Source organism: Sphaeramia orbicularis, chromosome 19 (assembly GCF_902148855.1).
Source record: "Sphaeramia orbicularis chromosome 19, fSphaOr1.1, whole genome shotgun sequence".
In the NCBI taxonomy this organism is placed as follows: Eukaryota; Metazoa; Chordata; class Actinopteri; order Kurtiformes; family Apogonidae; genus Sphaeramia; species Sphaeramia orbicularis.
This window is the reverse complement of record NC_043975.1, coordinates 24,266,596-24,293,872: the sequence shown is the minus strand read 5'-3', so window position 1 is coordinate 24,293,872 and position 27,277 is coordinate 24,266,596. Positions and strand designations below refer to the sequence as shown.

At 35.8% G+C, this 27,277-nt stretch overlaps 3 protein-coding genes and 1 pseudogene across 3 annotated transcripts; 2 read left to right on the top strand and 2 right to left on the bottom strand.

The window, feature by feature from the left end:
- Positions 1 to 1,031: 1,031 nt before the first annotated feature.
- On the bottom strand, positions 1,032 to 3,831 carry LOC115439393 (kinesin-like protein KIF2A; annotated as a pseudogene).
- Positions 3,832 to 6,927: 3,096 nt separating this feature from the next.
- Positions 6,928 to 10,592, bottom strand: tmem101 (transmembrane protein 101). Its single transcript, XM_030122356.1, has 4 exons — positions 10,416 to 10,592; positions 9,584 to 9,764; positions 8,511 to 8,657; positions 6,928 to 8,182 (listed from the first exon to the last, which is right to left on the bottom strand). The coding sequence occupies exons 1-4, from the start codon at positions 10,544 to 10,546 to the stop codon at positions 7,874 to 7,876; spliced, it is 768 nt and encodes a 255-aa protein (XP_029978216.1). The 5' UTR covers positions 10,547 to 10,592; the 3' UTR covers positions 6,928 to 7,873.
- Positions 10,593 to 12,720: 2,128 nt separating this feature from the next.
- On the top strand, positions 12,721 to 13,729 carry gngt2b (guanine nucleotide binding protein (G protein), gamma transducing activity polypeptide 2b). The gene is made up of 3 exons (XM_030122467.1): positions 12,721 to 12,865; positions 13,071 to 13,159; positions 13,359 to 13,729. Exons 2-3 carry the CDS (start codon positions 13,076 to 13,078, stop codon positions 13,485 to 13,487), a joined length of 213 nt encoding a protein of 70 aa, XP_029978327.1. The 5' UTR covers positions 12,721 to 12,865; positions 13,071 to 13,075; the 3' UTR covers positions 13,488 to 13,729.
- Positions 13,730 to 17,665: 3,936 nt separating this feature from the next.
- On the top strand, positions 17,666 to 25,323 carry LOC115410316 (inactive all-trans-retinol 13,14-reductase). Its single transcript, XM_030121920.1, has 11 exons — positions 17,666 to 17,958; positions 19,358 to 19,540; positions 20,685 to 20,926; positions 21,012 to 21,207; positions 22,324 to 22,521; positions 22,603 to 22,722; positions 22,836 to 22,974; positions 23,367 to 23,476; positions 23,741 to 23,907; positions 24,003 to 24,162; positions 24,978 to 25,323. The coding sequence occupies exons 1-11, from the start codon at positions 17,796 to 17,798 to the stop codon at positions 25,145 to 25,147; spliced, it is 1,848 nt and encodes a 615-aa protein (XP_029977780.1). The 5' UTR covers positions 17,666 to 17,795; the 3' UTR covers positions 25,148 to 25,323.
- Positions 25,324 to 27,277: the final 1,954 nt, after the last annotated feature.

Genomic DNA, 27,277 nt, shown 5'->3' with positions numbered 1-27,277 from the left:
ATGGTAAAAGAGTTTGATCGTCAGACCAACGACAAAACACAATTTTATGGTTCAATATCTGCTCAAATCTCCTTATGTCAATAAGGGTTACTTTGTCTGATCACTCAGGCCTGCCAGACGTTGCAACGCTCTACCATGTTCTTGAGCTTGTGCTTCGGTATTTGGATTAGTAAGATGCGAAAAGTTGGTGGCAAAACAGAGACAATCGGTTACATTATTAATCACATACAGGGGACCTTGATTTATCTTTATAACTTCGAAGTCGAACAGTTTGTGAAAGTTTCGTGTAACGCCGCCTTGAGGGTTTGTATGATTTGCACGACTAGGTCTAGATTTGAGCCTTTGGCCATCGTTCTGTTAGACTGTACCATCCTCGCTAACAAACCCTCAAAAGCCATCTTGAGGTTATCATCTGTCTCATTATAATTAATGATTATATGATATCGAACGTTTTCGCCTATTATTTCAAGTTGGACAACGCTGTGTCTAACCTCAGGTCAGACTCTATCTGCTAAGTCTGCAAGGTTTTCCGTAACATCAAAATAAAATTGAGCTAGATCTGGCACATCACAGAGGGGACGAACATTAAAGATGAATCTTATTTCTAAATTATTAAAACTGTTATGCTGCGTTACAGTTTCATTCTGAGAATTTGCAGGTGGCTGAAAAGCTGACTCTGGCAAAGAACCCCCCATTTGAGAACTGAGTTGAGAGTCCCTCATTTGAAGGTTTTGACAGAGCTGTAAGAGTACATTTTCCACAGACAGGATTGGGTAAGGGTTAGGGATTTGGTCGGGATGATGGAGCACATTTTCCATGGGCAGGATTGGTTCAGGGTTAGGGATTTGATCAAGAAATTGGAGTGCCTTATCTGTAACTTGGATTGGGTCAGGGTTTTGTTCAAATTGAACTATAGCTCCAGGGTATGCATACAGAATTTGCTGCTGTGGGTCAGAGTCCTGAGCTATTCTGATCAAATTTTGAACGAACTTGTTGTAGGTGTTACCCATGTCAACCATCAATAAGTAATGTTACTGAAAGCTGTAGTCTCTGATCCGACAGTCCTTTGCGTCTCCCTTTCTGTCCTCCTTCCCCTCCAGCGATTTATAGATGACAGCGTGTGGTGACATGCTGATTCTGTTGAAAAACAAACAGAAAATATACGATATTACTATCGATATATCCAGAAATATTCAAAGTTTAAGTATTTATTTTCTAATTTTAAATCACCTTTTGGTCTCTTATCACAGAGTCTGCGCAGGACAGTGTTCTCGTTTAATTGCAATTCAGACGCAGCAACTTCTTCTGAAACAGAGAAAAGAAAAATTTATAAAAACAGAATATATACCACTCCAGCCCTGAAGAGGGCAAAAGATTTAGCAGGGATCTTACACCATATCTGTCACATGTCACATCCCTTTATTCAAAACATTCACAGCTGGAAGACTATGTACGCCGAGTGCTAATCACAACCAAGAAAGAAAGTGTGAAAATGTGTCATATACCTTCACGCTATCCGTCGAGCGCTTGGGATCCTGGGATGTGGAAACAACTGCAATTTCCTCTCTGGATGGAGCTGCTAGATTTCTTCCCACCCCAGCTGGGCCCATGGGCTCAAAGGTAGGAATTGATGGTCTCTCTAGATTGATTTTACTCGGATTTGGTTCACCCTCTTGGGTGAAATGGATGTCTCCAACTCCTGCTTCTAGAACTCTTTCTGGATGTTCCTGTATCAGATCCTGATCTGCATCAAACTCGGCTCTGAATATGTTGTCCAAAATTTTGGTACTGACGCCCAGATTATTATTATTTGTTGGCCAACAGTTCGCGATGGTCTAATCAATCATATCATATGTTAGTATATTAAAAAAAGTTTAGGATCAGAATCATGTTTATTGCCATGTAAGTAAACCGGGGTGGTCACGGCAACTCCCTTCGCTGCCCTGGGAGAAGGGAATGTTCGACGGACTAATCCCAAATTCCTTCATTTTACACAGAAGCACCGGCCACACCAGTGCACAGAAGAGCAAAGGACGGGACAGAAGAGGGAAAAAGCAAGAAAAAGAAAGGAGAGAGGAGACATTAGAGTCAGACAGAACTACCAAGAGGCTGTAGAGAACTCACAAACATCTGTTTAGAATAGGGCTGGGCAATATATTGAATTAATTAGAGTTTTTGAAGAACGTGAAACATGGCTAAATCCCAAAAACAAGATTAGTGTTTGTGCTGTTGTTTTCTTGGAAGCACCTGCACGTGTGAGCTTTGCTAGTCAGTAACAAGCCTGAGTGACCAGAGGAGCTTAAGACGACAAACTAATACCAAAGAGAGGTAATCATGCCTTATTCCAGTCAACTCTAAAGTTACAACTAATGTACAAAAGGGTTGCAGCATATTTAAGTTCGGTCTTAAATTCACTGAGACAAAAAAAAAACAAAGTCCATACCACCTACAGGAGAAAATAAAATACAAAACATTGCCCAGCCCTGATTTACAAGGCAAAATCCATTAGAGTTCATGTGAGTGCACAAAAAGTAGATAGTACTGTAGACTAAAGAACCTATCACTTCAGACGACTGCACAATGTCCACTCAGTTCCTGTGACAACAAGAGGTTAGGTAAACCAATCTGCACCTGTTGGCGTAGCGTAGTGTGTTCAGTGTGGCCTCAAAGGATGTCATACCAGGAGAGACTGTTGCAATCTATCAAGACATATATAAAGGATAATTCAGACCTAAAATTGTAAAATTGTGAATAGATGGACAATAGGTTTTAATACAATAGTCTTAGAACTGATCATGCATGTGCTTAATTTTCTCCAATGACGGAGTCTCATAGGACCTGTGTCAGCTTGGAGTGTGAGGTTTTTTACAGCTCAGACCCCTGATGCACTCCTGACTGTCTGCACTCGATGTATCTGTGCCTCTCATTCCCTGCGAGGTTAATGAGGGAGAACTTGCCATGCATCTTCCCATTCCTCTGAACGATGATCTGGAATACTGCGTGGCCGTGAGATGAGTGGGTGTTGGCTGATGTCTGCCCTGACGCTCTGGAAATGAAACAAAAGAATGAACGAATGAACAGGAGGATGGTAGGGCATGAAGTTGAAAGCAAGAAATAGATAAAGAGTGGCCAAACTCATTTGCCATAATAACAGAGTACTTTTCAGTTGATATACCTGCAGCTGTTGCCCACTTCTATGAGTTTTAAGACATCCTCTTGACCTCCTTTACCTGAAGCCCCACAAGTTGCACTTGCTGCTTCACGTCTTCCAGCACCCTGACCTTAGCTTTACGATTCAGCAGGTCAAATACCTGTTCACACAATCAGTCAATCAGTGCAGTTCACAGTGTGTTACATTGTCCAAGTAGGCGCTAATAGGACAAAATGGGTATAAACTTTAAGTAAAATAAACTTAAAGAAAAATGCACTAGATGACAATGATAACTACTAATGGCCAAACAGAAGATGAATTAAAATACAATTCTACAGCATTGACATACTAAATAAAATGTTAGGATATGTTTAGCCTACTACAATAAATACAAGTAAAATAGAGTAAAACATAATGTCATTACATGACACCTACCTTTCCACTGTAGATTTCAAAGAACGCAGCATACGCGTGGAGATCTAACTTCTTGTAATGGGTTTCTTCAACATGAGAAATACATTCCAAGCTGCATTTAAAAAGAGAGATCAAAATTGCAACCAAGGCAACAAAACCCCATTTATTAAAAGAAGAAAACAAAATAAAGCAATGAATTGCTTACCAGCAAGAGCATAAGGTCCTTTAGAGCAGTCTTGGTTCTGCACAGAAAAATCTCCACCCATAGTCTAAAACACAAATGAGCAAAAACAAAATTTCAACTGAATCCTGAGAATACTTAATTGAGAAAGATAACAAAACTTAGCAGAAGATAGTTCATTTCTCTTGTTACTGATGTGTTTTGGCTTTATAAAGAGCTCCAGAAGGTAACTCACATGTGTTTTCCACTGCCTGTCTGCCCGCACAAGTATTTAGGGCTTGGTCCCCCCAGTTTTAAAATCCTATCTGCGTACCTGCGCTGATTAACCCACCTGGTTAAATACCCAAAAGGTAGGCCTGGAGAGAACTGCCGCCTACTGGCACAAACGTGCACAACACCCAAAATAACAAAATTAACCCTTTCATGCATAAATTAGGAGAACCTTAGTCATTTTTTTTTCTTGAGTGATTTTATTCGTCTTTAGGAATGAAAAAAACAATGCAATTGAAATTTTTTTATGAACCTATTTTTCATGGAGTTACAAAATGTCCACTCAGCTGGACACCATGCGTTTAATTATTGAAGAAAAGAAACATTTAAAACCCATCATCAGAAAGTGAAAAACTGTGTGAAATCTATGAAATAAACACACTTTTAATGCAGCTAATCTGATGTTTTCTCACATTTTAACATACTCTAGTACTAGTTATTACTCACTTCATGGAGATAATTTGCACAAAAAACATTTTTGTTTAACAAAACTGTTAATTACAACTTAATAACAGTTACACTCAAACATGTTACTGCAGATCTGGTTTATCAAGAACAGCAAAGTTACAGTAATGGTCTGAAAGTGTATGGGATGGTGCGTCCACTGTGTTGGCTGATATGCAAATAAAACGACAAAACCCATGGATATGAGAATATGAATAACGAGAGAACAGCTGCAGAATAACTGTCCACTGTAGTGACCAATATGTATGAAAGGGTAAAAAATGAATAACTGGGCTCCTACAAAGCCCATGTCCATTTCATTTTGACAGGTTTGGCAATGTGCACATAGCGCATGCGCAAAAATAGCGTGTCCACAGTGGCTAAAGGAGCTAAACCTGAAAGATACATGACTTGTAAAAGTGTGTTGTTCTTCGCAGTTTAAAGAAAAGACTAATGACCTTTCATATAGGAGCTTCACACATAATATAAAGCGATGTAAAAGCATCGAAACTGTGTTCCCGAAGCTGGGGAATAAACACAAATGAGGAGCAGCTGTTCTTAGTTGAGACAAGGATGAACATTAACATTAATAAAGTAAGCAATAACCCCAAACCTGTCTAAAACTACTTTAATAAACGGCAAATTGAAACTTACCAAAAATTTCTACAACTTCACTTCTGCCGGTGACTTTGTAAAATGTTGGCAATCATTCGCACACCTGGTCCATTTTACGATGGTCAACACGGCCCGCCCTCCTCTGTCCGGGATTGGCTAAAATGTGGCTATTAACCCTTTCATGCATACTGGTCACTACAGTGGACAGTTACTTTACATCTGTTCTCTTGTATATTCATGGGTTTTGTTGCTTTAGTTCCATATCAGCCAACACTGTGGACGCTTATGCACCATCCCATAATACACTGACATTCATATCATTAATGTGTGTGACGGACTGCAGTGGGACAAATAAGAGTGAATGGATGTGAATGAATATTTTATATACACTGAACAAAAATATAAACGCACCACTTTTGTTTTTGCTCCCATTTTTCATGAGCTGAACTCAAAGATCTAAAACTTTTTCTATGTACACAAAAGGCCTATTTCTCTCAAATATTGTTCATAAATTTGTCTAAATCTGTGTTAGTGAGCACTTCTCCTTTGTCCTTTGCTGAGATAATCCATCCACCTCACAGGAGTGGCATATCAAGATGCTGATTAGACAACAGGATTATTGCACAGGTGTGATTTAGGCTGGCCACAATAAAAGGCCACTCTAAAATGTGCAGTTTTACTGTATTGGGTGGTCCAGGGGGGTCAGAAAACCAATCAGTATTTGGTGTGACCACCATTTTCCTCACACAGTCAAAACTTGTGACATCTGTGGTATTGTGCTGTGTGATAAAACTGCACATTTTGGAGTGGCCTTTTATTGTGGCCTGCCTAAGGCACACCTGTGCAAAAATCATGCTGTCTAATCAGCATCTTGATATGCCACACCTGTGAGGTGGATGGATTATCTCAGCAAAGAAGAAGTGTTCACTAACACAAATTTAGACAGATTTGTGAACAATATTTGAGAGAAATAAACCTTGTGTGTACACAGAAAAAGTTTTAGATCTTTGAGTTCAGCTCATGAAAAATGGGAGCAAAAACAAAAGTGGTGCGTTTATATTTTTGTTCAGTATAGATGGACTTACAGAAATGCTTTTTTTTTTTTTTTTTAAACTGTTTTTTAATGTTTCAGTTTTTATTAACCCTTTCATGCACAGTGGTCACTCCAGTAGACAGCTCTTCTACAGCTGTTCTCTTGTATATTCATGGGTTTTGTTGTTCTTTTCATTGTTTTTTTTATTTTACACATCTCTTTATTAAACTTTTAAGACACTACATATCTTTTCTGACATTAATTGGTAACATTATGTAGATCTCTCCTGAGCATAAACCCCCAGAATCACAGGCCCTCTCCATAGTTTTCACACAATTTAATCAGTAAATACATGTTTCTGTGTCTCAAAAATTAAATGTGTAGTATCCAGCTGAGTGGACATTTTTGCAACTTCATGAAAAATAGGTTCATAAGACTTCTTTTTTTTCATGATTATTTTTTGTATGTATTTTTTAAAATTTTTTTTTTTTTTTAAATAATTTTTATTTATTTATTTTTCATTTATTTTTTCTGAAGAAAATTTTCAATTGCATTGTTTTTTTCATGCCTAAAGAGGAATAAAAACACTCAGGAAAAAAATTTGATTAAGGTTCTCGTAATTCGTGCATGAAAGGGTTAAAAAAAAAAAAAAAAAAAAAAAAAAAAAGCGTAGTTTTTTTTTTCTTTCATTTTTCCAAAAATGGAAACGGAGAACTTCAATGCCTGTTGAAAATTAAAGCAGGGAAGTGATATTTGGGGGGGGGGGGGGGGGATTAAATAAACGTATAAGTCATTAAACAATGATGTCAAAAGGGGCAATGAAGGGTCAGAGGTATCCTTTAATAATAAATGTTATACGTTTCAAATTTAAATGTCAATCATTCTAAACAGCAAGACCATTTTTGAAGCTGTGATGTTCAACAGTGAAAAATTCTATAAAAATACAACATTACATCTGAAAATGGTCCGTAACTTAATTGTATTCATGTTTAATCAGTTGACTTAACATGCTTATTCTTAATCTCTACTACAGCGATAGTTACATTCAGTATTTTTTGCAACACTGTTTACTTTATAGAAGGCCGACGTGTTCAGAAGACAATGAAAGTATAATTATAAAAAACAAATCTCTCAATCTGCAAAGTCTATTACACAGAGCAAACAAAAGTATTCTTGAATTTGTTTTTGTGCATTTTCATGTAACTAAATGGTGTTATTTTACATAAAAAGTGAATATGTATACAGACGATAAAAAAAAGTGTACCAATTAAATTCAATGAAACCCTACATTCAAGTTACAATGGAAGAGACATAGTGTTTATTACCAAATGGACTCTAGTCCTCCCTTTGTGTAGGCAATACCTCAAAAGTTTTAATTTTTCCTTTATTTCCTTTTTCAAATGCCGTAAAATACTTTAACATATATTACCACTTATTATAAAACCATTTAAGACTTTTGGAACATAAGGTATTTTTCCCTGTAGACATTTAACATCAATGTCATATATCAGAGCATAACTTAGACAAAAATGTAAACATGAATATGAATAAATTATGTTAACTGCAAAATGGAAGTGTTTGAGTGTTTTTTTTCCCCCCCACAAAGCTAAACTTGGAGGCATTGTGTGTGCATCCAGTTGTTTCTCAGCCTTAAGTGTCTGAATCCTGAGAGGTCACTGAGCAACAGACGCTCAAGTGCAAAGCCACTAAGGCCGACAGTCTCATGGCGGGCAGACACCTCAGTCTGTAGTATCTGTCTGAGTGTTCAGCCATCGGTGGCCAAGATCAGCACAGCGCCAAAGATTCCCACATTATGTCCAATTAGCTTCATCTGGTTCCAGAACTCCACCTTGCGCGTGTGGTGCCAGTAGCCCAGGTTGCCATCAATAAGCAGGACCACCAGAGGCAGGACGGTGGCCAGGATCTGGGCCGCCAGGCGAATGTAGCAGCCAGAGAGGAAGGCCAAAGCCAGCACCCCAAAAAACACCTCGAGCAGCATCAGAGTGATCTCTCCTCCAACTATGTGGTTCAGGTAGGCCAGCCTGTCCTCCTTGCTGTGCTGCAGGGAGTACACCTAGTGGACCAAAGGTGGTACTGCGTTAACAGATCATGCACCACATAACGTATTCATCTGTACATTACTCAATTACACAGAGATATAATAGGACACACTGTGATTCAGTTAACATAAACACAAATACTCTCATTAGAACTAATTTGCACCAAGTGAGTCCAATTTCTAATAAACGACAAGGATGCAAATGTTTTATGGCTTCAAAGACTTTCCTCTTGTCTTTATATTTCATTGCTTTAAGATTCTTTCAGTCAGTGCCTCTTACTGTATCTGTTTTATTCCTCTTATAACAGCCCTCTTGCCATGAAAAACAGAATTTGGATCTTACTATGCAGATCAGGTAAATGCCCAGGAAAACTTGTCCAGTGGACTGCAGTGATCTGGTACGAGGTTTCTGTCTGTAAACCTCTCCTGCTCCACTGGCCAGAACCAGAAAGCCTCCAATAATTGCGAGTGCTCTGGAGTACATCCGTACCTAAAATGGAACAAAATTCTGTTAGTAAAAATGCTGAAAATTACAAAGCCAAATTTCAGACTGATGTGACAGCTTAAACCTCACTTCTCCCTTCTCATAGAACATCTGTTATTGTACTGTGGCAATGTCCATGTTTTGGATTTAACCTAGTGCTGACCTTTTATTTTAGCTTATAGACATTTTGTGTTACAAAACAAGAAAAATCAATAACTCAGATTTGTATCTGAATACAATCTTTACTAAACATGTTAAGAGCATGTGTTCTGTGTCTATTTTAAGGGTTTCTGATTATTTGTCTGGCCAATATTCAACATTTTTACAATTAACAGTATACATATTAGTATTCTTCAGTAAATTAAATACATTTTGAAATGTGCTCAAATGCAACCACTGATACCAGTTTAATCTAGTGATCACTGTATGGCTGTACAAATGACTTAAATAAGACCACTAAATGAGACTCAAATTAGTACAAATTTAACTTTTGTTAATACTATTCATTCTAACTTTATTTATAAAAATCTGTGTATCTAAGTTATTTATTTACTCAAAAATTAAGTTAATGAAACACTTCAATTTTTTTTTGTTTTAAAACAATATTTTATAAATTTCTTTAAAATAAAAATATACTTCAGGGCATTACAGAAAACATCATGTTGCTCTATTGTTTTTTAGTTTCATCAAAAATTTATAGCATTTTCAAGTCTCCGTAATTATTTGTGACCCTAATCCATTTATTCACATAAAATTGTCACTCCATTTAAAATATAATTATGTCACTATAATGTTCATCATCAAATAATACAGCTATTTGACACAACTAAATCTGTGGAACTAATCAATTCCTGCATTTTAACTGCACCACATAAGTCAGAAGCAGATATAGGTACTTTATTAATTGCCAACATTTCAGGAAGGAGTCTTACCTTTAGCCACTCACTGTAAAACACCTGTTCTCCAATGTAGGATGCATATGTACTCAGTGCTAGTTGTATGGCAGCTGCCATTGCAAACCACCTCCTCTTCACCCCAAATGACATGAAGCTGGCACACAGAACTGCAGCCCCCATGTCCACATAAAGGTACGGCACATGGATGTCTGGTTTCCTGATGATGACATGACACAAAAAGGGCATCAATAACAGGACCACTGACACCGAATCTAAGTTTGTAATACTTGGGTGAAAAAACAGGTCATGAAAGTAGCTCTTTATAAGCTTCACAATTTCTCTGCTAAACTAACGCTTTATTTTTCTGTTATTGAAGTAAAATACTTTTGCATCCAAAACCTGAAATTTCATTCAAAGGCATATTATCACTAAGAAAACCTCATAAGTTAGCTACTCTAAATATAGCCCAATCCAAAGGGGTGTGGCTGTTTCAGGACTCAGGAAGCCCACCCTGCCACAATCAAACAATACACACCCAGTGAAGTAAGACAGTAATTACAGACTGTACCGAGTCTGACGGAAAATTAGAGACTGTTGAAAAGATACCTCTTTGAGGGTCTAGTCTAATTGCTGAAATACAACCCGTAGCAGTAGCGATGTAGTTCATTTATAGATCTGAGTGGAAATCTATAAAACGTCAGCTATAGAACTTGAATTTTTGCTGCCAAACTACCAGGTACCAACCTTAACTAAATATCTGGAATCTTTGTTTCAAGCTAAATCTAGGTTACCTGTCAGTATATAGGCCCACCCCTTAGCTACTAGCTAGCTAGCTCTTTAAAATGTTAATTTCACTCCGCCCTTTTACCTTTTTGAGTCCGCTCGTTCAGCAAACAGCATCAACATACTGAAGCAGTTCCAAAACCCAAACCGGGTTAAAATAAATGCTCCTAACTGGCTCAAAAACCTAAACAGCTGCTTCCTGCTAGGGGCTGCCATGGTTGCTGTCCATCCATCCGCCAGCGTCTCAGTGCGTACCCAACGGACTTCCGGATGCAATTCCTTTACATGTCAAAATAAAAGCATCTTTGCTGTTTATGAAGGGGAGAAATGGCATCTTTGAACGAGACCAAGCCTTTGCTGATTTTATTTTGAATAATTATTTTGTTGTCGCTTTATTGGTTGATGGATACAATGGGCGGGCAAATTCGCTGACAGGTACTGAGACTTAGGCATTAAAATTATTACATATACAAAATTAGGTTTATTTCTTATTGCTATATGATTTTTGCTGTAATATATGTTAATTTTACTACATCATACCCTTAAGTAAAATTCAGGCTGAATTTTATTTTGTAGTACTAAACGTCTAGCTATATACTTTGTTTATAACCAATACAGGCTGCTGATCTAGCTTTTATACTTTTTTTTTTTTTTTTTTTTTTTTTTTTTTTTTTTACTTTGCAGACACATTGGTAAACTTCTAATCAAATACATTTACTCATATTCCAAACGAATAAGAACAAAGCCCCAACATAAAAAGTATATTGCAATGAAGATAAATCTGGCATTTTTTGTTTTGTTTTGTTTTGTTTTGTTTTTTTTGTTTTATATATATGATTTGACTCTCCAAATTCCAACCATATTTTATTTTATTTTATTTTATTTTATTTTATTTTATTTTATTTTATTTTATTAAGTGTAAAATAGCATAAAGTACAGTATATTTTATAAGTAAGAGTAGAGAAGGTTCAGTACTACCATCTACAGGACAATGATGAACATAGCTCTAATGTTAAGGTCATTGGGGGAAAATGTTTGCAGTTGCCCTTCCAGATTTTTACTAGAAGGTGACTGAGCCTAACTTCAAGCATAACATTTGGTTTTTCCTGATATTTGACAAAATAACTTTTAGGTTTAGCTGCAGTGCAAATGTGTTAGTTCTTCTAATTATTTTTTACAAGCACAAACAAACAAGCACAATAGTTCAGTTATACATACTTTTACATATTTGTCACTGTAAGACAATCCTTAAAACTGAGTGAAACTGATTATGAAAAACAGAAATACAAAGGGAAGTTTTTCATTTGATGTTCAGTGACCCAACATACATTCATAATAATCAGGAGAGTTTTCACTCTGCACTTAATCCAGAATGACGTCTCAGGTTAATCTTGAGTAGATGAGACTAACCCAGATCCTGAAAATGGCTTACGAGGTGACGGTTTAGTTGAGGATCAGAAGCATGTCATGTCTCCGATGAAATGTCAACTGGAGGGTATTGGGACTAGTTTAACAAGAAAGGAGACATTAATTATTAAACCTGTTGCATTATCTTTAGAATTTAAGCTTGAATGCAGATAGTTTTGTATTATTACTAAAAAAAAAAAGTGGTTTTATTGCTCTCTGTGAGTATTAGTGCTTGTTTGTTGTAATTTCTAACCAGGTATATACTGCAGAGGATGAAACCACACAAATTCACATAAACTGTTTGAAATCTGTGGGTATCTGTCTATTATCACCACAAATGTGGTTAAAAAAGCAACATTGTGAATAAATAACCAAGATTAAAATGCATGTCTTTCTATAGATTAAGTTATTTATCTATACAAAGCCTGCCTTTTTTTCTGACCTGCATTTTAAATGGCATTGCTTGCTGGTTATGTGTTCACATTGTAATGACACACAGTGATGTTGGATGCAAAAAAGCAACATGTATAAACTGCAACTGCAAGGTCTATGATAAATAAGTGATGCATAACTGAACTCTTTGCTCTTACAACAAGGCGTACAAACACAAAATGATTACTAAATACATGATGTTAATAGTCATAAAGATTTTTATTTCAGTCAGCTGTCACACTAAAGCCAAATGCGTATTTGAAATAGTGATATATGCAATCATTTACTATTGATATAATCCTGGAAATCAAAAAGAGCAATACACAGGGTGATAGAAATACTTAAAAAATGATGCTAACTTCACACTCCTGCCAGTTCTATTTGAAGGCCTCACTTTCACTGCTATGTTGTCTGCGGATCTGTAAGGACCTATGCACTCTTTGCTTCCTCCTTCCTGTTCAGGGGATGTGGCTCCTGATTGTTTAATCTCATCACGGGGGATTGGTGACATCAGGTCCAATCCTGTGCCGACCTCTCCCAGAAGGCAACAGCAGGGATGAGCTGGGATGAAGAGCAGTGGGACACCAAGGATCAGTCAATGTGAAGAAGCGACCAGACCAGAGGGAGGCATACAGTCGATGAGCTCTTAGGAGCTAACACATTTCTTTGATTGTTGGAGATCCCGCCATTCAACAGGTAAGAATAATTGATTCTGTTTTGCTCCCTATTTTGGATTTCAATATTACATTTCCTTTTATTTTATTTTATTTTATTTTTTTACTTTTGTGGTTTGTACATTTTAAGGCCTAAACGAAAACAAAAATATTCGAGTAGCTCTTGTATATGTCTTGTTTTTTCTATATTAAAGTAATATATAAAACATATTTCTGTGTTCTAACAGCCAGGATGGCTCGGGATATGTCAGATAAAGAAATCTTGAAAATGGAGTTGGACCAGTTGAAGAAGGAAGTTAGCACACCTCGAACACCAGTGAGTAAATCATCTCATTTTTAATTTAATCTCTTTTCATCTGCGTCACTATTGTGTATTGTTTGAGATTCTATTTTCTGGAACTGTAAAAGTGGAGTAGTTTTGTATCCTACAAAATGAAATGATCTCATATGTAGTTTATTCTTTATACATGCAGAAACAAAACTCAAATTATTTTTGCCTTTTCTGTAAACAACAGGTGGGTGCAAACTGTGCAGAAACTATTGCTTGGGTTGAGGAACGGGCACCAAATGATCCGCTGATCAAAGGAGTCCCAGATGACAAGAACCCCTACAAGGGAGACAAGGGCGGCTGCATAGTAACATAACACAGTCTTATTCAAAGAAATGTCACGCTATTTTTTATGAGAGATGGATATGTAACTGTAATATTCTTGTAGAATACCTGTGGATCAATGTAAAATAGTCAACAAATTAATGTCTGTATTGGTATTGTAATACTATCAGGAGAGTTACCATTTTCAATCAGAGGATAACTGTGTATGTTCCTGTTTATGAAAAAGTTTCGGTGACAATTTGTAATTAAATGCAAATAGCTGGACAAAGCTGACCTGTCTGACCTGATTATTGATATATATGCATCTCAGTTTTTTTTTTATTACTCCTGTTTTATTGTAGACTATATGCTGTGTGATGGTATGAGACACATACAAATCAACATGAAATTTAACACAGGACTCTCTACAAACCAGGGCAAAGTCAGTGGACTCGTACACATACTCTGTTACTTAGTCTTACAGATAATAGGATTTCGTTGCGGCAGCACAGTCGGTCAAACAGGCCCTGTGACACAGAGCTCCTTCCTGTATCGAAGTCTTTAATCTTATTCCACAGGCTTCATCCTGGCTTCCCTTTTGAGCTCTTCATCCAATTAGTGTAATTTTTAATCAATCCTGGCATCACCATCAACATGTTAAACTACACTATATATTTAAAGCTGAAAACAATTCAGTTAAATTCAGTTTTATTTATATAGCGCAAATCACAAAACGTGGTTATCGAAAGACACTTCACAAATTTAGATTTTAGGCCTTAAGAACAGTATCAGAGCTGAAACCCAGGAAGTCCTTGAGGAGCAAGGCCAAAGCAAGACCAAAGAGGAAAAACTTACTTTACAGAAAAACCTCTTACAGAACTGGACTCAGAGTAGAAAGAGCAACAAATGACACAGACGCTCATAAGCAGAAGCAAACACTGGGTTGGAGTCCAGAACTACACATCAGGAAGAGCTCTGGAGCCAGACAAAAAAGAAATATGGAGAAAGAGGTCAAAGAAGAGAAAGCACAAACTATAAGAAGGAAACACAAAAAGGTAAGGACATGTAATAGAAAAAGGAAAATTTTACTTCTAGTCTTAAATGTAGACAGGGTGTCTAACTTCCAGATGCATGCAAGTAGATGTTTCCACATGAGACGACCTTGATAACTGAAGGCTCTGTCTCCCAGTCTAGTCTTAGAAACTATAGGAACCTCATGCAAACCTGCACTCTGAGAGGAAAGGTGTTCTATTTAGATTCTATGGCACAATGAGATCTTTAATATTTAAAATTTATCTGTAGATTTTACAGGAAGATATTGAAAAAAAAGCTAATGTTGGAGAAATATGATCTCATTTTTTCACAGCTGTTAATACTCATGCTGGTGTTTTAAGGGATTTATATGGACATGCTGATGGTAAAGAGTTACAGTAGTTGAGCCCAGAAGTAACAAATCCATGGACCGATTTTTTTTGCTTTGCATTTGCATTTTGGTAGGGTTATGTTAATGAAACGTCCTCAGCAAATAAGTCCTTGTCAAAAACATCTCCCAGGTTTCTCACAAATGTATTGGATGGCAGTAAATCGAAAAAGAAAGTATATTCCCTATATTCTTTACAGCGACATAAAGTAACTTAATTTTTTTCTCAATTTAGGAGCAGAAAATTACAGGACATTCAGATCTTAATGTATTTGAGGCACGTTTGGAGTTTTACTTATTCATTTAATTAGGTTTTATCGATAAATACAGCTGTGAGTCATCAGCATAGTAGTGAAAGCTTAAGCCTTATTTCCTTGTAATGCTGTTAAATGGCAGCATTTGTAGTGTAAAAAAGTTCAGCACAAACAGGCAGCCAGACCATCATTCTGTTGTTATGATGCTGGACAAGACAAGTTAAAAATAATTACAAAAATAAATAAATACATAAATAAATACAGTATAAAAAAGAATGGGTCCAAGTACAGAACGCTGTGCAAAACCTGGTTAATTAATTGGGATCTTTCTGAAAAATATGATTTAAACCTACTGTGGTTCTTTTATTCTCAATTTTCTAATATCTATAATAAAATGTTTTGATCAGTCTAATCAAATGCTCTGTATGGATTAAGAAGGAAAAGAACTGTGGAGCTTGTCTTCTTAGACTGATTTTCTTCTTTTTCAGAGGGGCGACAGTGTCTAGTATTATAAATTATGAGGCTGCATTGCTCTCAACTGTACAAAGATGAGGCTAGAATATTTGCCTTCCTTTGCACTGGCAAATGGGGTTGATGCAAATGATAACAGACTAATTTCTTTAAATTTGATGGTAGGATTTTCAGACATCTACTGTACTGAAATGTCTTTCCCTTCATAACACAGTTTATTAGTGTGACCTGAAAGTTATTAAAACAATCAGACAGTGGAGGATTATAGAGTAAAAGAAAGAAAAAAGAAGACGTTTGGCCTAGATACAGAAAACTAACTCAGAAATCATATTTAACGAGTTTGTTGTGGTTCATGTTATCTGAATCCAGATTAAATCAAGCGCAAAGTCAACTGGAATTTGTGTGTAGCTTGAGTCCAAAGTCTGTACATTTACATAACTAGTGAAGTGGTAGCCCTGCAAGAAAACTGATATAACACTCCACATATATCACATGACTTCAGTTAGTTATGCGATTTTTCTTCATCAGAACAAATGTTTGATTGATACAGTCCTTGTTATACATCTTCTATCAAGTAAAATACCTTGATTCCTGCATCATTGAAAAAGCTTTGACCCTTTGTGTTTCTATTTGGTAACACTAGCTAGCTTTGTCCTTATTGCACCTGCTCATTGCTTCCTGTCAGATACACTGTTGTTAAGACATAAAATTGTACATTACATGTGTAAAGTCTAGGCTGACTTGTCAAGTTGGTCCTTTATCTTAATTGTCTTATCAGATAAGAGAAAATATAGACATATCTAATCTAATCTTCATATTATATCTTAGGAATAATAACTGTTTGTACTACTTATGGGGCAAAAACTAAACTGTTGTAACCTTAAGATGATAGGTTTACAGTTGAATGTTTTAATACTTGTGTGTGTAGCTAATGTCGTAACAAAAAAAAAACCAAAACCCTCAGTGCACAGCAATGTTGTTTATGCCAAAGTTTGTTACGAGACACTATAAGGGAGATTTATATTTTAGCATAAAGTGGTTAAGTTCATCTTGTGACATTGAGTCCACCAACTGTAAAAATGTCCAGCTGAAAAGAATAAAAGGTAAATCTTAGCAATATCCAGTGCACTGTCAAAAAAGAGTAATATCTAGGGGTACATCATTAATTATTTGCCTATTAGCATACATATTAGTTACATATTTGACATCTACAGTGATTTTAAAGCACATTTTAAGGCCTTATTCTCCATAAACACATTCTATAATGAGTGGGCCATGATGACACATTTTACCTTATTAACCTCCTTATAACTGTTGATGGATATTGTAAGCAAGGAAAGTGTTGTGAGTGAATTATGGTCTAGCAGTAGTACCACCTCATAAGGCTACCACTAAATAAAAGCATTTTATTTCTTGTTTTTTAATTTAACCTTTATATAACCAGGAAGTCACTTGAGAATGAAATCTCTTTTTCAAGGTAGATATGATTAAAAAGGCACATCAGTCCAGACAAAACTCAAAAAAATCAATCATAAAAATGTATGAAATATAACACATTTAAACAGGTACAAGTAAATAAAAGAGAACAATGAAAGGCACCAGAGACAGAATCCAGCTACAAATAGAACTTACAATCTTCAGTTGTATAGTTTCTTTCGAACTGCAGAGTGTATTTAAAAACATAATTCACAAACAATTGTAGTTGTAGAATATGGTCATGCAAAAAAAAAAAAGACGCATACTTTATAAATATGCTACAATTTCTGCTAAGCAAATTGATAGTGAAGGTGTATACCTTCATAAAAAGTGTTACTGGATTGTTTTACTAAATGTTTCACTAAATGTCTCCTCCATATATATATATATATATATATATATATATATATATATATATATATATATATATATATATATATATATATATATATATATATATATTTATATATTTATATATATATAGTCATTGTCAAATTGTAACATCAGACACAATTTTATAATCTCTGCACTGTCATCGGACTGAAAATGGGTCTTCACTCACTTTATCTTTATTGGTTGTCATAATAAGCACAGCCCCTTTGGCAGACCTTTGTCACTCTGTGTTGTAAAGAGGCCTCCTTAAGAAGATGTTTTTAGAGGACGTCTGTCACTGCTGTTGTTAACACAACCACACCAGAATTAGACTCGACTAACACTGAGTGCCAAGCTCATTTCCACAATGTGGCTGTGGATCCTAATTATCTTAGTGTGGCTGGGTGTCTGGTTGGGTGGCACATACTGGTACCTGTTTGGAAAACCGAGCCCATTTTCCCTGGAGTCACTGAGACCTCCTGCTCCTCGTGAGTTTGATCAGAAGAAGCGTGACAAAGTCATCAAACAAGGTAAAGTATCTGTAGACATGTTTATGAACTGTAATGATCTCAGTGACTGAATAGAAAAACATTTGATAGTCGTCGGTTCAGAACATGCATTTCACAATGCAGCTTGATAAATAACAAACAATCCTTAGCCCTTTATTGGGAAAGTGACTATTTTTTGTATTTCCACATACATTACAAGACAGTGACAGAAACAGTTTAGGTGAGGATGGTGAGGCAACAATCATGTCAAATGTGGTCTACAGGGTCTGTAAGGTCCACCTCTGCATGAACAGTGAGTGCACCTGGTTTGTTAGGTACCATGAAGTAACGGTACTAATGTAAGGAATGATGTTCAAAGGGATAATGTGGACGTGGACAGGTGTCTGGATCAACACTAATGTTGGTCTAATGTTCTAAAAGTGATATACCTTTACACCTTACATTGTTTTTCTTGTATTTTTTATATATATTTCTTGGATTTTTAAAATTTATTTATTTTTTGCCACTTATGGGTAAGGAACCAAATATGGTAACTTCACTGACCTTGATTTTCTACATTTCACAAAAGTAATACATTTTTGTTATGTCCTCCAATAACACAGTAAGGTTAAAATGTTGAATTTCAGAGTATTTCTATGAGTGCCCTATAAAGGGTTAATAAAGATAATGCCACTTTTTTTTTTTACATGTTAGGCTAAATCTTTCGTCATTTCATTGTATTGATCATGTCGTAAACATTGAAAACACACAGCATTTTAAGCAAAATCAGCTAGATAGGTTAAAAAGTTAATTAAGTGAATGAATGTCTGTTAATGTCCTTCCTCACTGTGTTTTTTATTTTCTTTTTTGGCCAAGGGTAGATTTTACATTTTACAAATTAAGTCAGTCATAAGCTGGAGGCAAGGTATGCGAAAAGTGTGATGAAAAAAACTTGAGGGTATTCATTTAATTATATTTACAAAGACATTTTTGCACAATTTATCATATATCCTCGATTTTTTGTTCTGATTTTTAGCTTTGAAGAATTTTGCTATGGGTCAACAGTAAGCGAGCCTATCAGTAACTTTAATATTTATGACTGCTGAGTTGCGGTGTCCAGGTCATTTTATCTAAATGACTTAGTGCTGTATCTTAACTCAGGGTTTAGATTCTATCTTAATTATGGTTATTCCTTTTCATGTGTCTTACTATCTTAATTAGCTTCTGATCAAACTTTTAGATTAACAGAGGTACCTATGTTTTATGGCCAACAGGAGAACAGAGTTAAATAAATTACACAGCCATACACAATAGGAATGGCTCAGTGTAGTTTCCAGACTGTTATGTAACCAACTTATATGAAAGCAGTTTTTCTGTTCAGTTCAGCAAAACACAGAAAACTGCATTGAGAAAGAAAACTTGGTGTTTTATCTCTGTTCAGGTTTTAGTCCTGATAAGGTGCCCAAGAACCTAGATGTCATTGTCATTGGAAGTGGTATTGGGGGACTGACAGCTGGAGCCACTCTGGCCAAAGCAGGGAAGAAGGTCCTGGTGCTGGAACAACATGACCAGGCTGGAGGCTGCTGCCACACCTACATCGAGAAAGGCTTTGAATTTGATGTTGGTAAGATCACGTCTAAAATGTACTAAAGAGAAAGCCTGAGACTTTTTGAAAGGTTTCTGCCAATCTGTCTGTCTAAACTCTCTATTTCCTTGTTATCTCATATTGTGTTCCCCAGGGATCTAGTCTGGGTCCTTTTATTTTCTTTCATATTTTCTACTCTTGGTCCTTATTATTTAGTATCTATATGTTTCCTTTGAGTCAGATAATTACCTACACTTGGTCCAGCTTAGAAAAAAAACATTGCCAGATGTTTAAAACTATGAGACAGGACCATTCCACTCCAATCTAGCCTAGCACTTATGTACAGAAATTATTTTAAACTTTTACTTTTAAAGTCATACATAAACTTGCTTCAAATATTTACTTATGACCGGTCACACTTTTTTCAAAAATAATATTTTCTGTTAAATCCCCAGTTTCCGTCTTTTAAATCATATTTTGCTCCTAAATTTGTAATTATCTGGTTTTATCCAATTTTTATTCATTACCCATGTTTACTGAACAATGATCTTACCTGGTCTTTGCACTATTTTATCTTGTCTCACCCAACACTGGTTAGGAGGATTAATGTAATAGCATATGTATTAATGCAGTGGTTCCCAATCTATTTAGGCTCGTGACCCCATTTTATCATCACAAATTTCTGGCAACCCCAGACATTCAAAACAGAGGCATTTTTCTCTTGGAGATGTCTTAGTGGGGCCAGGCAGGCAAAGAAATATTTCCATACTCTGTTCGGTCCAATTTTCTGATTGCAACTGTGTTCTGGCAGGTTGAAGCGTAGTAACGCATGATCGGGTCAATCAAGATATGCCCTCTCAGATATTATATCCTGCATTTTATTTGAACTTGATTTTTATCAGGAAAAATATGTGGTGTTTCAATTATAATGAAATATATATTGAATCATTAAAAAATATTTTTTATTTGTAATTTTAATTTTTTATTTTTATCAATTACTAGAAATTCCAGGCGACCCCACATGGGGTTGCAACCCCGAGTTTGAAAAACACTGTATTAATGTATTAATCTTCCTGTTAAATCAAATGGTGGTCACATATTATAGATAAAAAGGTGAAGTTGGATCACTACAATCTCGTACATTTCACTGGTGTGACCATGTTCATGTTTCCTTCACCTTTAGGACTCCATTACATTGGTCAGCTCCATGAAAATAGCCTTTTGCGCATTGCCTTCGACCAGATCTCTGAGGGCCAGTTAGAGTTTCAGGAGCTCAACCAACATTTTGACAGCATTCATATTGGCCAGGGTGATGAGAAACGGGAGTACACCATCATCTCTGGAAAATATGAAATGAAGTCTCACCTGATTAAACAATTCCCTGATGACAAAGAGGCCATTGAGACATTCTTCAAAATCATGAAGGTAACTTTATTCAGAGAACTCTTACAGTCATATATTATTAGAAGTGACACAAACCTATGCATTTAACCAATCTGTGTTTCAACAGGTCTGTGCTAAGAAGACCCACTATCTAGCAACTTTGAAGCTCATCCCTCAGTGGATTTCTTTATTCCTGCTCAAGTCAGGCATCGCTAACCTTGTCTCTCCAGTGTTTCGTCTCTCTGGCACATGTGCAACTGATTATGTGAACACACTGACCAGCAACAAGGATCTCCAAGTCATCTTTGCTTACCTTTTCTATGGTGCGTAAAAAAACAAATGTAATGAGATTCAAATATTTGTTGATGGAATAATGGCATACTTCAATAGTCTAAAAACTGCAACATAACTCCTATTATAATCAAAGTAATATGACAATATGAATGAATTGTTTACTTTGGTTTGTACATTAATCATTGCACATTAATAATAATTATAATAAACATAAAAGCCAAAAAAGGAATAGGCTAGAAGCAAAAGCTTGTTTTTTGCCAATCCTTTTCCCCAGATACACTGCTTACATTAAAAGTAACCCGTAAAGACCCAGTGCTACTTGTCTGGCAGTTCCCAAATTAATTTTTCTCTCTATTTAACCTTTCTTGAGTGATTTTTCACTATATCTGTACAGCACTTTGACTGAAAGCGCTTTACAAATAAATTATTATTATTATTATTATTATTATTATTATTATTATTATTATTATTATTATTATTATTGTATCCTCTGTATTTTGCATTTTTCACTGTAAATCACATATTTTCCTGTATTTAATTTCCTATATTTAATTTAGATGTTCATAAAAACTCTGAGTAAATTCAAAGGTAATTATATCAAAATTGAGAAAACTTTACTTTTTCAGTAAAATATATCATGAACTGAACATAAAACAAGCATCTCCATCCACTGTCATTGATCAGACTTCCTGGATTTTATTGGTGAATCAATGCTGCAGAAGATGACAGTGTTTCCATGTTCACTACAGAGCCTCTGAACGTCCAAATGGGTCATATCTGATGACCATGAAAAGATGACAAACTGCATTTTACACCAATTATTTAACTGTATTGATAGGATTAGTGGATCAACAGGTATTAAACAGTTTAAATCAGTAGATGGTTTTGGTCGCCAGTGGCTGTTTCTAATATTTTAATATATACAATATCCTGCAATTTTAAGGTTTTAAGTTGAATAAATAAATTATTAGTTGCATCAAAATATCCTACTTCATTAACATTAACAAGTCTCTCAAAAGTTTGCATGAATGTGGGTTTTAAATATTTGGAATTGTAGACTTGAATAATTGAAGTCACTGTCAAAGATTAGAATATGTGTTTTAATGATGGAAATAATTAGGATTTTTACTTTGGGATTACACTAGGTGTTCCTCCAAAGGACTCCAGTATCCTCATCAATGCTCTCCTCATTCATCACTACAAACGAGGTGCCTACTACATTAAAGGTGGGGCCAGTGAGATCCCATTTCACATCGTCCGCACCATTCAGAAATATGGAGGCAACTGCCTGGTCAGAGCTCCAGTCACTCAGATCCTGGTCAATGAGGAGAAAACAGCTTATGGTGAGGAAGGAATCCAGCAGCTTGCAGGTTTAACACTGAAATGAAAACGTCTGAAAATGTCTGTTCTTCCACGTTCAACAGGTGTGAAGGTGAGGAAAGGTCAGGAGGAATTTGAGATACATGCTCCAGTTGTGGTCTCAAACTGTGGCATCTTCAACACCTTGCAGAAACTTATTCCACCTGAGATTCACGTCAAGCCTGGTGAGCAGCACAGCTGATTTGGATATAGCGACATTTCCTGAACTGTTTGACATAAAACATAATATAATTTCTCTTTTAGTTGCAAGATCATTCTGAAATGTTCCATTTCACAGATATTCAGGAAAGACTGAACATGATGAAACATGGCCGGGGATCATTCTTGGTCTTCTCTGGCTTTGATGGAACTCAAGAGGAGCTGGACCTTGTTTCTACTAATTTCTGGCTCTTCAAAAACAACGATATGGACAAATCGTAAGTATTAACCTATAGATAACTGTGTAGAACAGTGGCTTTAAGCTCTCACAAGGAGGTGCTGTTGTATAAGAAGTACAGGTAAAAACATTTGGGCACTTAAAGACCAAAACTTTACGCTTCAAATAATATTTTAACCTGTAAATATTAATTGTGCTTGAAATAACTTAGAATTATTATTATTATTTTAGTCGAAAATTAGAACTGTAAATACTTAAAGGTAAGAGTTTTCTTTTAGATTATTTTTCATCATTATTTTTGGGATTTTTTCTTGTTGGCCTCTAGGTGGAGTAGAGGATCACCTGATTAAAATACCCAAATGACTGATTCTTGTATGTGTGGCTATACTGGCAATGACATCTCTGAAATAAACATTTTCATATATTTTATAGGATGGAGGACTTCTTTGCATTGAGTAAAGAGGAAGCACCAGACAACATCCCAATGATGTTCATCACAATGCCATCTGCCAAAGACCCAGAGGCCAAAATAAGGCACCCTGGTATTCACAGTTTTGTATTTTTGTGGAGTAAAATGAATAGATAGATAGATAGATAGATAGATAGATAGATAGATAGATAGATAGATAGATAGATAGATAGATAGATAGATAGATAGATAGATAGATAGATAGATAGATATTAATAATTATAATCATAATCATAATTACCTGTTCAGCTGTTTATTTGTATGTATTATGGAGCCTTTATACTGTAAATTTTATGAAATGCTTGTCACAATTGTTAACACTTTTTCATATTTACAGGAAAATCTTGCATGACCATATTGACCATGGTGAAGTATGAATGGTTTGAGGAATGGAAGGACACCACTGTGCGCAAAAGGGGAGATGAATACTACAACTACAAAATGAGGTTTGCTAAAAACCTCTTTGACTGGGCCTGCACGTTATTCCCTAAAATCAAAGACAAGGTAGGCTGATAATTTGCTATCATTTTATTGTTTCTTTCATTGTGTTTTTTGCTTAATATTCATTATTTGTTTTTTGTTTTTTTGTTTTTTTTCAGCTGGTTTTCCAGGATGTGGCGACCCCCTTGACTAACTCACATTACCTGGGGGCCCAGCGTGGAGCCATGTACTCTGCTGAACACAACCTCGATCGTTTCCATGCAGAAGCTGTGGCCAGGAACAGGTGCCACACTCCTATCAAAAACCTCTTCATCTCAGGTACATAAGATTTTTTTATCTTAACCCATACAGATCCAGTGCTACTTTTGTGGCAGTTCCCAAATTAATTTTTCTCTCTATTTAACCTTTTATGAGTGATTTATCACCACTTATTACAATATTATCCTCTGTATTTTGCATTTTTTTCATTGAAAATCATAGGTTTCCCTGTATTTAATTTACTGATTATGTAGATGTTCATAAAAGCTCAAAGTTTAAACTTGAAATTTATTATATCAGAAACAGAGAAAACTGAAGAAAACGTAACTTTTATTGTAACATGTATCATTAACTGAACATAAAAACAAGTGTGTCCATCCACTGTCATTGATCCAATTTCATGGGTTTTACTGGTGAATCAATGCTGTAGAATATGACGGTGTTTCCACGGTAACTACAGAGCCTCTGACCGTCCAAATGGGTCATATCTGATGACCATGAAAAGATGACAAACTGTATTTTAAAGCAATTATTTACATGTATTGACAGGATTAGTGGATCAATAGGTATTAAACATTTAGATCAGTAGATGGTTTTGGTCACCAGTGGCTGTTTGGGTCTTTATGGGTTAAAACTTTCTTCAACCACAGACATTTCATTGTGTTGAGATAAATTGATTTGGTTTTAGGAAGTAAAAATGCCCAAACAAGCCCATAGTACAGCCAGTCTGATGGACCCATGCCATGTTTGCTGGATTACTTCACACATATAACTAAATCAGATCGTGAACTAAAGCTGTAGACATAGTAAAATTTCTCGACCACCTCATGTAATCTATATGTAGCAGCCTTGACTCATCTGTCTCTCTGTCCCAGGACAAGATGTGTTCAGCTGTGGAATAGCAGGAGCTCTGCACGGCGGACTCCTCTGCGCCTCTGCAGTCTTAGATCACATTGTCTACATCGACTTACTCCTCCTCAAGAAGAAGCTGAAGAGGAGGAAGGCCAAAGAGCTGGCTCAGCTGGCTAAGAAGAAAATAGAGTAAGAGTGCTCTCCACTTCCCCTGCAGTAGAGTGGTGAAACTGCACAAGCAGCTGCTAAAGGACCCTGATAATCGTGGGATGCTGGAAGGAAAACTCAGTCAGAATATCTCAATTATATCCTCATGATCCTGTTCATATTATAAAAACATGGCACATACTAATGGACTCATGTTGAGGTTGTAACAATTCAATTTTAAGAACACTTTGTTTTAGTTCAAAGATTATTTTTGCATGCATTATAAAATTAATTTTTAACCTAATCTTAAGTGTACAGTTTTTTGCTTTCTGGTTTCAGCTCATATTTCTTAGATTTCCAACTCAACGTGAAATTATCCTATAAGTGTTAGCATGGACCACTGACTTGAACTTTAAGGAAAATCATCAATTTATGTGGGGAAAAAAAATATTTGATGTAGTTTATGGAAAAATGCTCTATTTACCTGTACATTTTTCAATAATAGTAATATCATGTTACAATGCTTAGTATAAAGGTTTTGTTTATATTTTGTCTGTTGTAATTAATGTTGTATTGTTATATGCAGCATGTACAGTAAGTACACAGTACAACTTTGTACTGGATAAACATTGTGAATGAGGTGTATTTGTATATTTACTGTCTTAATAAACTTCATACACATATCTGCTACATTTCCTATCTAAGTTTCACACAACTAAAACTGAAAAGCATTGCAAGACTTCCTACAAATACTATAATCTGACAATGGCCAATGGATTATAAATGCAATATGTAGTATAAGTGAAGGAATTTACATGGACTTATCACTTTTATTTCCAATGTGTGAACAGATCATAATGTACCTTAAACAAAGAGTATCTTTCATGTCTATCTTGGCTGTCCACACCCATAATAACAGCCTGCAAAGCCTGATTTGGTGTGAAAATTCTTAAGCTCTTTTCTGAGATCTGCAAACCTCTCCTGTGTTCCTATAGAGTTGTAATAGTGTGCAAGTTACCATTAGGTTAGAAATGGAGCTAATAGGATTGATAAGCAGCCTGACCCCACTTTACACATGTAATCACATACAACTGTTTTATATTACACCTTTAACATTCAGTGTATCATTAAATGCCCCTGCACCGCCTATACTAGCTGCAGTTCATTCAAACTTTATTAAGGACACTAAAACTAGGTCCATAGGATAAGATACAAAGCATACACAATAAACAAGAAAAGAAATAGGATAAATCCAAATGTTATTTACACATAAAGGCTCAGTCGCCAGTGAGACCACATTTTAGATGTAAACTTTAGAAAACTCATCTTGGGACAGACCAGGGCTTGTACAATTGAGATTGATAACACTGGTCTACAAGGAAAATGTTTCCAGAATAAAAGTCATGAAATTTTACCACATGAGAGTCACTGATAAAGAAAAATCAAGTAAAAAATGCTGGTTGGCTGAACTTTCCAAGATACAGCCTTGCGTCAAAATGTGAAATTCAAGAATTAACGAGAGAATGGGTTTGACTCAAAAGGAATATTTGTCTCAGAGTTACAAGATCTACTTCAAAACACTATCTGCACATTAGAATACATTCACTTTACAGGTTCTATTTAGTGGAAGATTCATAAAACTATTATATAAATGTACATAAACCAATAGATACGTGTAATAACACTTAATCATATACCTTGAAAACATCAGCAAACCGGCACTTTTGTCATTTATTTTCCAATTTATCTTATTAAAATATGTAACATTTAGCACATTTAATCTCTGAAGCAAATCATTTCTAAAAAAACTGTAGACCAGTGTAATTTTGTAACTCTGCACATGAATGAATAAATAAAATCCTGTATAGCAGCCACACAGCATCTAACACCACAATCCACAAACATCTGACTTGCACTACAATGCCTTGGAGCCCTCAGCAGTATCCTCAATGAACCCTTCATTAGATCCAGGGTTTGTTTGTCAATTCTTTTCCTGGTCTGGACTAGTTTTTATTAAGTCTGGGCCACACTCAGACCATAATGTGCCTTCATGCTGGAGTCTATGCTATTGTATTTATTGTACTATGTGAGATTGATTGTTTTGGTGATATGTGAGAAATGTACACTTTTGTTGCAAATCAAATTGCCCTTCGGGGACATTAAAGATTTTTCAATT